This window comes from Peromyscus californicus, unplaced genomic scaffold (genome assembly GCF_007827085.1).
Source record: "Peromyscus californicus insignis strain IS unplaced genomic scaffold, ASM782708v3 Scaffold_11__1_contigs__length_118956290, whole genome shotgun sequence".
In the NCBI taxonomy this organism is placed as follows: Eukaryota; Metazoa; Chordata; class Mammalia; order Rodentia; family Cricetidae; genus Peromyscus; species Peromyscus californicus.
This window is the reverse complement of record NW_026294402.1, coordinates 59,619,419-59,635,399: the sequence shown is the minus strand read 5'-3', so window position 1 is coordinate 59,635,399 and position 15,981 is coordinate 59,619,419. Positions and strand designations below refer to the sequence as shown.

Below are 15,981 nucleotides of genomic sequence, written 5' to 3'. Positions count from 1 at the left end.
CTGTCTCGAAAAACCAACCAACCAACCAACCAAACAAACAAAAACAAAAAACCAGACCTTGGAAGTCATTTCTGAAATGTCAGATGATACATACTCAACTTTGGTCACTCCAACAATGACCATCAATACTACAGAAATGGGCATTTTATACAAAGGTACTCTCATGAGGAAAACAGTACCTCCATTGCATAGTTCTGGAAGATATTTGTATTACTGGTGTTGAGGGAAGATGCAGTTTCTGACTTTCCAGGTAAGGCAAACTTTGACAGAGATCCTGATTGAAAAAATAAAGAGCAAAACCATGAACACCCAGGAGGAGCAATGTAAGAATCCTTTCTTCCATAAATTCTGATGAAACACTATAACTTGTTCTACTAAGCATTCCAAAAGTAATTTAGAAAAAACAAATCAACAATGAGAAAGTCTCTTTCTTTCCTTCCTTCCTTCTTTCTTCCTGCCCCGCCCCCCTGACAGAATTTTTCTGTTTAACAGCCCTGGCTAATCAAGAACTGGCTATGTAGGCCAGTCTGGCATTGAGCTCACAGAGATCCACAGGCCACTGCCTCCCGAGTCACTGTCCAGCTGAAAAAGTCTTTTTCAATGAAAAAAAAAATGGTGTAAAATACTAGCTCAGGGGATAGTTAAATGTGTTCAAGAACAGATTCTCCACCTCATTTTGATAACAGAAATACACATAAAAACTAAGCTGAAGTGTTTTCCTCGCAGCAAAACACAGGAGTTGGTCAACATGCTTAGTCAATGCATTTCTCTCTCCCCGTGCATTTGTGTGCAGGCATGTGAGTGATCACATGCAATGAGTATGTGGAGGTAGAGGACAACTTGTAGAGTCAGTACTCTCATTTCACCACATGGGTCTTGGTGACGCAACTCAGGTCATGTGGCTTGGCAGCAAGCATCTTTACCCAACATAATTTGTCATACTGACAAGAACGTGGGAAAAATGTATTCTCACACACAGCTACTGAAAATGCAAAACAGTATGCCTCTGTGTGTGGTGTGATATTTTGTTTGTGTTCTGACAAATAAAGCTTGCCTAGAGATCAGAGGGTTGAGCTAGCCACTAGTTAACCACAGAGGCCAGGTGGTAGTGGCTCACAGCTTTTTTTTTTTTTTTTTTTTTTTTTAAGATTTATTTATTTATTATGTATACAGTGTTCTGTCTGCATGTATCCCTGCAGGCCAGAAGAGGGAGCCAGATCTCATTACAGATGGCTGTGAGCCACCATGTGGGTGCTGGGAATTGAACTCAGGACCTCTGGAAGAACAGCCAGTGCTCTTAACCTCTGAGCCATCTCTCCAGCCCCAGTGGCTCACAGCTTTAATCCCAGTACTTGGAAGGCTCATACCTTTAATCCCAGAACTTGGGAAGTGGAGACAGGATCTCAGCCCCCTTTTCAGTCTGAGGATCCAGAGAGGTAAGAAGTAACTAGTGGCTGCTCCTTTGCTTCTATGATCAGGTTATTACCCTGATATTTGACTCCTGGTTTTTTAGTGATAAGACTAATTAGGATCACACTTCATATGGCACCCAATGTGGGGCAAGAATTTCCACATAAAGCCTGAAAAGGCTTTAAAAAGGATTCTAAACACACAAAAACAGAGTCAAAACTTGGCTTCTTGGTAACTGCTTTTTCTTGGGTCGACTCTGTTTACTAGCGGCAAGCAGAGGCACTGCTCCTTTAAGAGATGGCTTCCTGACTCAGTGCTAGCAGCAAAAACTGCATGGCTCTTTTAAAAGAGACAAACACTTAAATGGGGTTTATGAGCAGCAGGTGGCATGCTACTCAATGGCAGTGTGGACCCAGAAGCTCCCCAGAGCTGGGGAGGTGAACAAGGCTCTCGCCAATGACTCTGCCATGAAGCTGGGCTCTTAGGGAACCAGGCAGGGCAGAGGCAGAGGTCCTATCCACACTGCTTAGCAGTTTAAAGGCTCATATAGTTAGAAAAAGATAGAGATATGCAATAAAGACAGATTCAGATAAACAAACAAACCTCTAAACAGTTTATAGTATGTTTGAAAAATGTGTGTAGGTTTGGGAGAGAGTAGAGAAAGGGTAGAAACAGTCATAGATTTAAAAAATTATTTAAAAATAATAGTAAGGGCTGGAGAGATGGCTCAGAGGTTAAGAACACTGGCTGTCCCCTGTCCCCCCGCCCCCTGCCAGGTCTTGAGTTCAATTCCCAGCAACCACATGGTGACTCACACCCATCTAAAATGAGATCTGGTGCCCTCTTCTGGCATGCAGGCATATATGCAGACAGAATACTGTATATATAATAAATAAATAAATCTTAAAAAAATAATAGCAAAGTCCTTAAAAAGGGAATAGAGTAATAAACAATATGATAAGCCACACCACATAAAGATGAACAATGCAGAGAGTCTACATTTTGTATTTTATTGTGTTGTCTTTGGATTTTTTGACTGTTAATGGGCAAATGATAATTGCTGAGAGACATTTGATTGTGAAAGATACTGAATTAAACCAATTTATTTATTTTAAAAAATCTTGACTTCAAAATTTAAGTCAAAAGATATGTTACTTAGGGAAAGAGGTTCTGCTTTTATTTCCACAGGAAATGAGAGGCTCTGGATTCATTCCGGGCTAAGAAAAATCAGGTTTGATCAAGGAAGACTTAGGAAAAATTTCTGATGGGAGCAGACAGCTCAGATGATCCCACATTTCAGAGCACCTCTGTTGTAGTTTCCTCTGAGTTCTACATCCAGAACAGCTTCAAGGCTGCTGACTGAGATGATCCCACCTCACAGAATTCTCTAGTCAGGACTTGCCTATAATTCTGAATTTTCTCAGGGTCCCCCAAAGCTCCCAATCAACAGGAAGTAATCTAGAGAACTATGTTTACATCCCCAAAAGATGGGTCATGGATATTTATTATCATTTAAGGGGAGAGGGAGTTAGGTACAAGTTGTTACTGGTAATAGTCAAGAAAAAAGCTGAACAAAGGAGATTAGATTCAGGGTTCTCACTATAAAAAAGAAAAGGGGGATATAGAAATGTGGTAATGAAAGTTAGGATAGAAAGGGAATTAGGTACAACACTTTGGACTCACCAGGATAGGACAGATAATGGAGTAATCTCTCTGAATTTGTCAAATGCTAATGGACTAGACATCGTTAATGTAATTATTGCCTGTATATATTATTACATAGTTATTGTTCTTATTGTATAAAGTTTTTCTATGTTAGTTAAAACCTTTGTTTTTTATTTAGACAAAAGGAGAAAATGTTGTGTGATATTTTGTTTGTGTTTTGACAAATAAAGCTTGCCTGGAGACCACAGGGCAGAGCTAGCCACTAATTAACCATAGAGGCCAGGAAGTGGTGGCTGACACCTTTAATCCCAGCACTTGGGAGGCTCACACCTTTAATCCCATCTCAGCACTTGGGAGGCTCATGCCTTTGATCCCAGCACAATCAGGATGTTGAGACAGGACTATAAGGCAGGCGGAGATAGGATCTCATTCCCCTTTTCGGCCTGAGGATCCTGAGAGGTATGAAGTCATTAGTGGTTGCTCCTTTGCTTCTATGACCTTTCAGGTCATTACCCCGATATCTGACTCCTGGTTTTTATTGATAAGACTAATTAGGATTGTGCTTCATCTATGAAAGGAACCTGGAAATACTACTTCAAGGACAAACTAGGAATTATCTTAGAAAGATACATTGGTTAAAAAAAATGGCACATATGTATTGTGGCATTATTCAGACTTGAAACTTAATGCTCAGCAGTAGGTAGTGGTTAAAATAAACTGAACTAAGCCACTGAGAAAATGGATGAGTGGCATTCACTAGTGATGATCTGGTCAGAGAAAGAAACTATGGGTGGCTTAGTGCATGTTACCTTTTGAGTTTCAAAATAGCAAAGATATATAAAAAGACCCGTATTTACATTTTCAAGTGAAAAGATAAAACAAAAAGTGAGAAAAACAGTTACTTCTAGAACAGAAGCAAATAATGTGAAGGGATAAGGGCAGAAGCCAGACTTCTTTGAAAATGACCTGTTCTTCCCCCTTCCCTATTTTTATTTGTTTGTTTGCCATGCAAATCTTTTAGATAGAAAAGCAATTAAATCACAAAGAAGGAAAGACTGTGCAAATAAGCAGCATGACAGAAACTGGGCGAACCTTCTAAAGAGGCAGAGCTTCCCAGGCTTGTGCGGCTGACATCAATTCCCTTGGTCCCTGAAGTGGCACTGCTTTCTTGGGAGGAAGTGGCTCCTTCCAACTCATGGCAGACATCTTCATCTGTTAAAGAGGTAGATTCAGAATCCTGGGCTCCCACTGAAGAAAGACTGGTACGATCAGAACTTTGATCCTAAGAACATAATTATAAGCTTAATTTCCTTCACATTTAAAGATAATTATCTAAAAGTCACTTCTTAAATAGAAACAACTACCTACCACCAGATGGTCAACATCATAATTTCTGCAAGAAAAACAACCAGTTTTATAAAGGCATACTACTCTGGATAACTATGTTGGAGTCCAACTCTCTCCATGTGTGTGTTTGCACTGTGTTAAGGTTGCATTGTGTTGAAGTAGGCATGTGTATGCATTTTGTTTAGGTGTGCATACATGTGTACAGCTCAGAGGAAATCTTAAATGTTGTTCCTCCGCAGCTATCCACTTTTTGTTGAGGCAGGGTCTCTCATGGCCTGAAGCTTGCCAAGTAGCCCAGATTAGATGGCCAGTGAGTCCCTGGGATTTCTGACTCTCTATTGCTATAATGACAAGCACAAGTCTCTGCAGCTGGCCTTTAAAAAATACTCATTATTTAAAGAAATATTTTATTTATATTTATGTGTATGGCTATTTTGCTTGCATGTATGTCTGAGCACAACGTGCATTCAGCAACCATGAAGGCCAGAAGAGGGCATCGGATCCTCTGGTACTAGAGTTACAGACAGGTGAACCTCCATGTGGGTACTGTGAACCTAACTGTAGCCCTCTCTAAGAGCAGTGAGTGCTCTTAATCACTGAGTCACCTCTCCAGGCTAGCAATCTTTTTCTTTGACTCATAAATTACTTAGAACTTTGGATTTTTTGATACCATACTTATTAATAATTTCAGTTGGATTCTATTGTGGTCAGGAAATATGCTTTCATTAAAAAAATCTTATTGAGGCCGGACAGTGGTGGCACATGCCTTTAATCCCAGCACTCAGGAGGCAGAGGCAGGAGGATCTCTGTGAGTTCGAGGCCAGCCTAGGCTACAGAGTGAGTTTCAGGAAAGGTGCAAAGCTATACAGAGAAACCCTGTTTCCAAAAACAAAACAAAACAACAACAACAAAAAAAAAACAAGAAAATCTTATTGATATAATTTACATGCTATAACATTCAGAAAATAAATTTCACAAAAATTGACTTCAAAAATTCAAGAAAATTTCCTACTAAGATTTTAGAATTCAGTTAAGTTCAGTTTTTAAATTCAATTAAAATTTTTATTTATGTTTTGAGGGGGTGGAGTATTTGCACACCACAGCAAAGGGTGAAGGTTGGAGGATAGCCTGACGGAGTCAGTTCCCCTTTTACCATGGAGGCCCCAGGACGGAACCCAGGTCCTCAGGCTGGGTAGCGAGTGCTCCAACTTTCTGACCCATCCTGCCCCCAGCCCCGCCAGAAGTAAATTATGAAGTCGTATACCGAAAACTCTACAATGTAAACAACTTTTGTGTTCAGCTATTATAAGCGCTTTAGGGAACTTAGGAGGCAAAAGGCATCCATTATGCTGGCAACTGTTTACAATTCATTTCTTCCTTCCTGAAGACGCAGTTTTTCTGTTTTCCTCAGCCTGGTCTCCCTTGAGCACAGTTCACAAAGCAAGCTTGTTTTTCATTCACTCTTTCCCTTCTTTATCTGTGAGTGCCCCTATTTTACCTAAACCTGTGAAGAGTATTTTCACTGGATAGAGCCTCTGCATTGGCATGTCTTCTTTCAACATGTTAAAGATGCTTTCTCACTGAATTCTTCCCTTCATGGGTTTATGACAAAAACACATGGCCATTCAGATCTTTATTCTTTTAGCAATTTTTCTTTAATATTTTTTTAACAATTAAAAAGTTGACTTGTTTTCTTACAGATGGCTTTGTTAGCCCTTTGCTTACAGTAAGTACAGATGTATTAAAAAGGATCTATTATTATTTTGGAGGGCTATGGCTCATGTGGAGGTCAGAGGGTAACTATGCAGTCAGTTCTCCCCCTTTACATGGGTTCTGGGAACTGAACTCGGTCACTAGGCTTGTGCAAGTGCCTGCCCTGGCAGTGAGCCATCTCAGTGGCCCCAGATGTGGTTTTCTTTCCTTTATGGTGTGTTGTGTCATGTCTGTAAATTTGTATCTTTTTTTCTAAATGTGGTCAGTTACAGCATTACTAATTCAAGTATCTTTTTGGGCAATAATCATTTTCCTCAATCCTTTCTGAAATGACAACTATACCTATCCTATTTACACTTTTCATATTGTCTAACAAGTCCCGAAGGCTCTGTGCACTTTTAAAAAGACTGACTTATATTTTAGTTTGTGTGTGTGCTTTGAGTGCATGTTTGCATATGTGCCATGTGTACAGAGTACTTACAGAGGTCAAAAGGGGCACTGGAATTCTAGACAGTTGTGAGCTACCGTGTGGATACTAGGAACTGAACCCAGATCTTCTGCAAGAGTAGCAAGTGCTTATCTGCTAAGGCATCTATCTCTCCAGCCCCCCATCATCTATGCATTCTTATAGTCTTTTTTTTTGCTGTTATCTGCATTCTGTTCTTGAGTTTATTTCAGATGAGTTTATTTCATGATAAACAAGCACTTTACCACTGAGTTATATCCCCTGCTTCTGTTTTGTCTGGATTTCTCTCTCCCTCCCTCTCTCTCTTCTCTCTGACAGGGTTTACCTACATAACTTTGGTTGTTTTTTTTTTTTTCATAGCTGGCTTTGGTTGTTAGTAGTTTGCTTATGATATGTAATATGTAGAGAAATGGTTTTCATGGAGGTCAGAGGACAACTTCCCTTAGCCTAAGCCTAAGGGTAATTCTTCCTCAGAGTCCTGGTCACTGTAACTAAAAGGTGTGCATCACTATTTCCAGCCTTTCAGTTCTTTACATCATCATTTTTGAGAGAAAGTCTTATACAGCCCAGGCTAGCATTGAAACTATGTAATGTAGCTGAGAACTGGATTCCTCTGACTCTGTATTCCAAGTGCTGGGATTACAGGCACATGTCACCATGCCCACCTGTTTAGTTGTTATCATCATCATCATCATCATCATCATCATCATCATTTCATCTTAGCTACTGTGAATGTTAACTTTGCATAGCACAGGTACTGTTATAATATTTTGGGGAATATGGATGCTTTTGTTTTAGTAAACATTACTAAATTATATTTAGGCTGTGTTCTATGTTTTGCTTCTTGTAGGTGGAGTTTGAATTCAGTCTTCTCTGTTAGTCTGCATCTATCGTGTGTGTAAATCAAGGGTTAAGTTGAGACTTGAATGGGCCTCCTTCAAACTCTTTAGTGCCCCAAGGCCTTCTTTCCTGATTCTTTTGTGCACAGAGTAAGGGTTCTCCTGTGATTTCAGTTTTTTGAGCTACTATGTTCCACTGTGACTGCCCTTGGGGCAAGGAGGTATGGAATGAAAAACAGGAAACTCATCTCTGTGGAGGTCCTTCCTCCAACTCCATCAATTCTTAGTTGCTTTGTAGAATCTTTAGTTGTTTTTATATTTTGTCTGAAGTTTTTGTAATCAGTAAGAGGATGTAGGGTGGGCTGAAGTGGCCTCATGTTAATCACAGTGGATTCAAACTATTAATTGAAGTTTTGAAAAATATTTTTTGCTAGACTTGTAGATGGGTCCATATAACAGCTAGAGGACAACCTTGAGTATTGCTCCCCAGGTGTCAAGAACCTTATATTTAAAAAAAATTATATATGTAGTATGTACACATGAGCGCAAGTTCCTGAAGAGGCCCAAAGGGTCAGACCCTGCCTGAAGCTGGAGTTACAGGTGGTTGTGGGACACCTGATATGGGGGTTTGCTTGTTTGGTTATTGTGTTGTAACTGTTTGGAGACAGGGTCTTTGTTCTGGTTAGTTTTTTTTTTTTTTCAACTACACAAACTAGAGTCATCTGGGAAGAGATACCTCAATTTAGAGAATGCCTCCATCAGACTAGCCTGTAGGCACGTCTGTGGCCATTCTTTTGATTAATGAGTGATGTATGAGGGCCCAGCCCACTGTGGATATGGTACCAGCCCTGGGCAGGCAGTCCTAAGTGGCATGAGAGAGCAGGCTGAGCAACTCCCAGGGAATAAGTCTAGTAAGAAGTTTTCCATCACCGTTTCTGATTCTGATCTTGCTTGAGTTTTTGCCCAGACTTCCCTTAAAGATGGACTGTAATTGGAACATGTAAGCTAAATAAACTCTTTCCTCTCTAAGCTGCTTTGAGTCATGGTCTTTATCGTTGTTAATCCTGAGATTCACAAGAGAAAAACCAGTTCCACAATTTTGAGAGTATGGTGTCTCTTGTTCCCCTCGACAGGATAGAATGCTAAGTCAAAAGAAAATTCCTTGGCAAAGGGGACAAAATGGCTACCTATAATGCCAATTGGCATACTAGGAAAGTGGGCCCAGATTTATCAACAGGTAGATTCAATAACTAAAATAGTTCTACAATATGACAGGGCATTTGGCCTGCTTTATGCAAAACAAAGAGGTATTACATGGCTTTGGGGATTGAGTTTAGGACCTCCTGCATGCTAGGCAAGAGTTCTACCACTGAGCTTAATCCTCAGCTGTAGGCATATGCTTATACCATTGAGGGACCTGTTCAACAAAGTTCTCCCTTTTGGCAACTCATAGATGCTAGCTCTTCTCACCATGGGATTCCTAAGAACTCTTTTTCAGAGGCTTTCTGTTTATCTGTCTCATGGAACATCAGTATTTGGAAAATGTGCTTCCTCACCTCCTACAGTATTGTCCTCTCCAACCCTGCCTAAGGGAATCAATCCTGTGTAGTGAGTAGCTGTCCCAGCTTTGACCTGGAAGTACTACCCTTAGTGAGGCTTCTGGTAACTGCCATGCCTACCTATGATTTGCCCCTGGGGTGGGACCAAGATGCGAGCCCTTAAGACCTGAGATCCTGATGTGCCGGCCCTCTTGGTTCCTGGCGATCCTGGATGCTGGAAGACAGACCAAGTCAGAGTTCTCCAGAGAACCCTGCTGGACTGCACCTCACCTCTCCTGGATCCTGTAACCAACCCCTTTATTGGCTATAAGTTACCCCAAAATAAACCTCCTTTTTAACTATGTGGAGTTGCCTTGATAAATTAGTGTAAAAGCTTGAATAGTTAAGAAAGTTGTTGAGATTTTGAATGGTTGGCTAAAGTATTTGTCAAAAGATGGCCTGCTTAGAAGGAGCTGGAGATCCCTGATATCCCTTGGCTTAGTATTTATTGATGAAGGGATTTTAAGGCTGAGTAAAATTGGAATGATGGAATGGATTTCCTGTTTAAAACCTAATCCACCATGATGGAGAGGCCCAGAGACATGCCTTTCTCTAATACTGTAAGACACAAGATGGTGACAGAGGAACATGTGAAGAGCTTTGTTATTGACCTTCTTACGTCAGACCTTATGGTGAGAGATGTAGCTGCTGCACTGGATAAATTAAACATAGCAGGTCTAACTGAACCCTGAATGTCCTGAGCTAAGCGGCAGTGCTGGCTTTCCAAAGGCCAGGTGATAGACCTGGGTACCTGAAGCCCTCAAGTGTTCACTGTTCCCCCTCCTCTCCTCTTCATTTCTCCCTCTCCTCTCACAGATGGCAACTTTATGCTTGATGCTCACAATTAGGAAAAATGCCTTCTGGGGAAATGACTATTGCTTTAATTCCTTCCTGCAATTCTCTTTCTGGAATCTTACCTTTCTGTTCTCTAACTGTGACAGTTCTTGGATGATTCCTAACACACACTTTCTATATTTCATCTACATTTTTGCTCTTGGGAGGAACACAAGTTACTTCATCCTAACCAGGAAGAGACAGCATAGGCCTGGTTAGTAATTTTTGGAAACATACTAGACACTGAGAAAAAGGTACATTCTGAAGGCAATACTGAAATTCAGATCTTCCAAGTTAAAATCAACAACATTTTCTTGGGGCTGGAGAGATGGCTCGGTGTTTAAGAGCAGTTACTACTCTTGCAGAGGACCTGGGTTTGGTTCCCAGCATCTACACGGCAGCTTACAACTGTCTGTAACTACAGTTTCTAGGAATCCTATACCCTCTCCTGGCCTCTGTAGACATTTGCACATAATGGTTCACATGAACTCACATAGGCACATACACATGCATGTCAATTAAAATAAATTCTTAAAAAACCTCACTGTCTTTTATAAGCTGTACTTAAGGAGAAGGGTTAGACAGATGTACTTGTAAGCTTTCAGTAGTGGTAATGGTCAAGGAAGCATGAGAAAAGAAAAGCAGCCAATGCCAACACACCTACCTTTGATGATGTGGTGTACATGGTGAACCTTGAGTACCATTTGCTTGCTTTCTCTGCAACTCCTTTCCCCGCCGAGAACACACTGTGCCTTAGCACATCGAGTTTAGGTACCAGCAGTGTATCTAAGTTAAATGAGGGTGATGAATGGGCTAGTGTTTCTTGAGAACCTTCCCTAAATGGACAAGTGGGTGAGAAGGCTGGTGAAGACCACAATCTATCCCTTGGTCTCTCCTCACTTTTGGTATAACTTTTAGATTTGGTAAGTCTCATTGGCCTAGGAGAATTTGGAGGCAAGCTTGATCTCCTGCAGGCCTTGACCAATGTTGGACTTTTCTTACTAGCTAACTTATCATCACATGCTCGTAAATCCATGCTTGGTGTACGGCTTGCCAAAGGACTGCTCATGTTATTCATATACATCTCAATTTCTTCAGCTAAATTACGTCTAGCAGATGGTGTTGAAATGCTTTTGCTATCATCTTCATCCTCTTCTTCTTCCACCTTCTGCTGCTGTTCAGTCTCAGCAACCAGGAGAGAGAGGGGATCAAATCCTGTTACAACATCTGTTTTTTCAGAAGGTTTTACTGAAAAGCTGCTGTTCATACGTTGAAGCCTCTTGGGATTTTGTGCAGCGACACATCCTACTTTTGATCCATCTGTTTCAGTATCTAAATCTTCTAAGTCAAAAATACCAGGAGAATCCACTTTATCCAAGCAGTTAGAACCATCAAAAGGTGTGTCGTCGTCGTCACTAGATTCCTTTTCTAGGCTGTCTCTTTTTGATCTTACAGGTGGCTTTCCAATGTCAAGACTATTTGGCCTTGTGCTTTTTGAGATAACATTTGAAAGAATTTTTGCATCAGCTCCTAATTTTTCAACCATATCCCCAGGGTTTGTTTCCTGGTTAATTCTATTCAGCATAAATCCCATCAGAACCCCGCCACTAAGATTACGGTTCCTATTTCCCCAGGCCATTTGCTGCTGCAAATGAGATTCATCATCACTTTTATGTCTTTTCCTGAAGCATCTGCTTCGCATGTTTTTGGTTTCATTGGTATCCTCAAGAGATGGCATGAAGAGCAGCTCAGGTGTACTTTCTGAAAAACAAGAAATGTGCTTTCAGTCATGAAAATGTACTGTGTAAATATGTCATCTTAAATATTTAAAATACTAGTAATGGGGATGATAACACCAGGTGCTCACTGGCTTCCAGGTTCCACTCTAAAGCTCACTGCTGTTGTTGCTATAAACATTCCAACATTCAGAGCAGATAAAACACACATGAAGAGAGAGAAACTATTTAGACAAAGTTATCCTGTTCTTAAGTAACAGGACTTGATTCAAATTCAAATTTGTCTAATGAGAAAGGTTATGCTTCTAGCCATTAGAATGCACTGCTTAAAAATATAAAACTTACCAATTCAGATTTGCATTTTAACAGAGATAAATTTACACTTAGTAACAGCTGGACAATTGCAACTATGGATGAATATGAAAGTCTAAGCCATCTTCTTATTAAGATGCAAAACAAGTCCCCAAACATCAAATCAAACCAATGGTAACTAGAGTAATTTTATCCACAAGTAAAAATTATTTTTAAATCTTCAAATTTTTGACTATACATGTAGATTTTACCTTTGCTTTAATACAATAATTGCTGTATTGTAATATGAATTTTTTTTTTTTTTGGTTTTTTTTTTCGAGACAGGGTTTTTCTCTGTGTAGCTTTGCGCCTTTTCCTGGAACTCACTTGGTAGCCCAGGCTGGCCTTGAACTCACAGAGATCCACCTGGCTCTGCCTCCCGAGTGCTGGGATTAAAGGCGTGCGCCACCACTGCCCGGCCCTAGTAATATGAAAATATTTTAAAAAGAAAAACTTTATTTATTTATTTAGAGACAGGGTTTCTCCGTGTTGTTTTGGTGCCTGTCCTGGATCTCTCTCTTAGACCAGGCTGGCCTTGAACTCACAGAGATCTACCTGGTTCTGTCTCCCGAGTTCTGGGATTAAAGGCATGCACCGCCACCGCTGGCCAAAACTTTATTTTTTTGAGACACTGTCTCACCAAGTAGCCTGAAGCCTAAGTAGACCAGGTGAATCAGAACTCAAAAGAGATTCAGCTGCCTCTGCCTCCCAAGTGTGGGAATTAAAGATGTGTGCTACCAGGGCCATGGGTATTAGTTTCTTAAACTATCTGAAGGACTATCTGTTTTGTCTTTGAATAATCACAAACTACATTAGATTACAAAAGCATGTGGTTCATTAAAAAACTGGCTAGGTGTATGGTTCCCTCAGATTCACTACTCCCTCCCACCTTTTTTTTTTTTTTTTTTTACATACCTTCCCTTCTAAGTCCCAATAGTACAAACTCAAAAGGCAGCATTTAGGCCACAGGTGCACCCTTATGCCTTGTTATAATAAAAGCATGAGCAAATACATTATAAAGCACAAAACCCAAGCTCCTAAGTTTTACTAGGAGAGGGCACACAAACATATTCTAATAGATAATTCTAGTGCATTAAGATATTTAAAAAGTATATATTCACTAGGACCAGTGAAGTGGCTTAATGAGGAAGGATATCTGCCACCAAATCCGACCCCCTGAATTCAATCCCAGGGACTCAGACGGTAAGTTGTTTCCTGACCTACACACATGGCTGTAGAACATATGCAAAATACAATAAAATGTTTTAAAACATTTTAAAAACACATATTTGGTAGGCACAGACAGAATTCATTCTGCATATGGCCAATGTGTACTATTCAACTTACCCCCACATTCTCCAGATATTTTATCAGCACTGCTGTTACTTGCACCACTGAGGCGAACTATAGTTGAAGAACTTTGGTAACTGAGAGTAGGCAGGCAGTCAGCACTTCCTTTTGTACTCTCATTCTCTGACACTATAAAGACGAAAATAAACATGTTAAGAAAATTAAACCTGTAGACATCGCAGAATGTATGAAGAGAAGCTTTTAGTCTTACATATTTAAAATGAAAATTGGTGATAAGAAGGTACTAACTGCTTCTCTACACACTTGTCAACCACAAATAAGTCATTACACTTCAAGGCCATCAAATGTGGATCAAATTACTAAGAACTGGTCAAATATAAGGCTCATGAAGAATTTTATATTTTCTCTTTGGTTGTAAAAGACAGATTTTGGATTGGAAGAAAAGGGGAAATATAAATCACAATTCACCAACAAACTTTAAATAAAGATATTTGTTTGGTTCGTACCTCCAGTTCACCCCTGCATGATCCGGAAATCCCCATTCCGGTCTCTCTCTCCAACCCCTCCCCCCAGAATCTCCAAACAAATGAGACTCCAAAAAGCCCAGTTCTGCATTCTTGCCACCAAAGTCCCTGCCTAAAGCAGTCAGCTTTTGACCATATTTGAGCACAAACCCAGCTTGTGGTGGACAGGTCATCACCCCTTGCCTACAACCTATATAATCTCCCTGCTTTAGTTCAGATGTGCAGCTTCTCCAGCCTCAATCTCTGGGACTGGAAAACCCACCTGGGAGTTCAAATAAACCTGTTGCTCAAATAAACCTGTTGTTATACTTTTTCAATTCGGTTTGATCTGGCTTACTGTGTTGGCAGAGAACCCTCTTATGGGGTGGGGAGAGCAGAAAAACCTATCAGTAGTGTGCTGGCTAGTTTGATGTCAACTTGACACAAGCTACAGTTGAGGGAGCCTCAACTGAGAAAATGCCTCCATAAGGTCAGCTGCAGGTAAGTCTGTAGGGACTTTCTTAATTAATAATGGATGGGCGAGGGCCCAGTCTATTGAGGGTGGGGCCACCCCTGGGTTGGTGGCCCTGGGTTCTATCAGAAACCAGCCTGAGAAGTCATGGAGAGCAAGGCAGTGAGTAGCATTCTTATATGGCCTCTGTATCACTCCTGCCTCCAGGTTCCCCCCCTGTTTGAGTTCTTGTCTTGGCTTCCCTCAATGAGCTGTGAGTGGTATATGTAAACCAAATATCCTCCCCAAGTCGCTTTTGGTCATGGTGTTTCATCACAGCAACAGTGGACCGAACTAAGACAGGTAGTATTAATCCTCAGAAAAAGAGTTCTGTTGACTTTTTTAAAGACATTTCTACTATGAGTATTTTAATACGAGTTACATAGCATGCACATTTCCTACACAACATTTTTTTGGGTTAAAGTATTAGGTGGCAAAGAGGGATCAATGAGAAAAAAGATAATTAGAACAGGAAGATAGGAGGTAAGACTAGTATTTTTATACTTAAAGTTATTTGTGTTTTCTAGGCATGTAAGTTCACAATTTTAGGTGCCTGGAGAGATGGCTCAGAGGTTAAGAACACTGGCTGCTCTTCCAGAGGTCCTGAGTTCAATTCCCAGCAACCACATGGTGGCTCACAATCACCTGTAATGAGATCTGGTGCCCTCTTCTGGTGTGAGGGAATGCATATAGGCAGAACATTGTATACATAATTAAAAAAAATGATATCCATGTGAAGTTCACAATTTTTACATAATACCAACTTAACAATTAATACTTACAGGAACTAGAATCACTCCCTTTTTTATCTTTTTCACCTTGAATGTCTTCAGCAGATGTATGCTCTCTTCTAACACTGTCCTTAGATAATGAATTATATCCAAGATCAGACTGGCCACCTGAGCAAAAACAGAAACAAATACTATACTGCTTACCATAAATTTTTTTTGAGATTATATCCTAAACAAATTTAATGATCAGACAGTCTTTAATAGAAGACTAGTCAACTGTAAAAGTCCCTAGGCCAACACAACACCTTGAATGAACACTCTTGGCTACTGTCTTGAATGAGAGACCCCAATAGGGGCTTTACTGTTGTCTGCCGAGAGTGGGATGGGGTGAGGAAATGAGGTAGGGACTATGACAGCATACCACACAGGTGAGTGGTGACATCCCAGGGATGGAGCACCAATTTATATCAAGAGGCCTGCTAGCTAATCCCCACAACACCTATCACAAGTTTCTTTGGTGAAACCAACTAGAATGAGGTACCTGCCGCACATTAGTGTTTGGATTCCCTTATTTTGTTAGCTACCCAAGCACCCACCTCCATTAATGTAAAAAAGGAAAATTTCTAAATAATTTACTTTTGGTTCCATGTGCAGTAAATATTTACATTTATATTACTTTATGGATATCCAAACCAGACAAACTAGTTAATCTTCACTCAAGTCTACCATCTTTCTAGGTAAAAGTCTGAGTTGTCTTTTTAAGGCTAGGGTCTCATATAGCCCTGACTGGTTTGGAACTTACTATGTAGACCAGGCTGGCCTTGAAAAGATCCACCCGACTCTGCCTCCTGAGTGCTAGAGGTAAACGTGTGTGCCACCACATCTGGTCTGAGTTCTAACTAAGCAACAGAGAAGAGAAATTTGCAAACATACACATGTAGGTCACTGAAACTAATGATTCTGCAG

General features: G+C 40.4%; 1 protein-coding gene across 3 annotated transcripts in view; it reads right to left on the bottom strand.

The window, feature by feature from the left end:
• Dennd4a (DENN domain containing 4A) overlaps positions 1-15,981 on the bottom strand; it is a 114,125-nt gene that overhangs the window by 11,340 nt on the left and 86,804 nt on the right. For all 3 annotated transcript variants that reach the window (XM_052712143.1, XM_052712151.1, XM_052712134.1), the window contains 5 exons: positions 15,067-15,183; positions 13,307-13,438; positions 10,537-11,633; positions 4,168-4,357; positions 180-274 (listed from right to left, as the gene is read on the bottom strand). In XM_052712143.1, the coding sequence (XP_052568103.1) occupies positions 180-274; positions 4,168-4,357; positions 10,537-11,633; positions 13,307-13,438; positions 15,067-15,183 (1,631 nt within the window). The remainder of the gene's footprint in view (positions 1-179; positions 275-4,167; positions 4,358-10,536; positions 11,634-13,306; positions 13,439-15,066; positions 15,184-15,981) is intronic.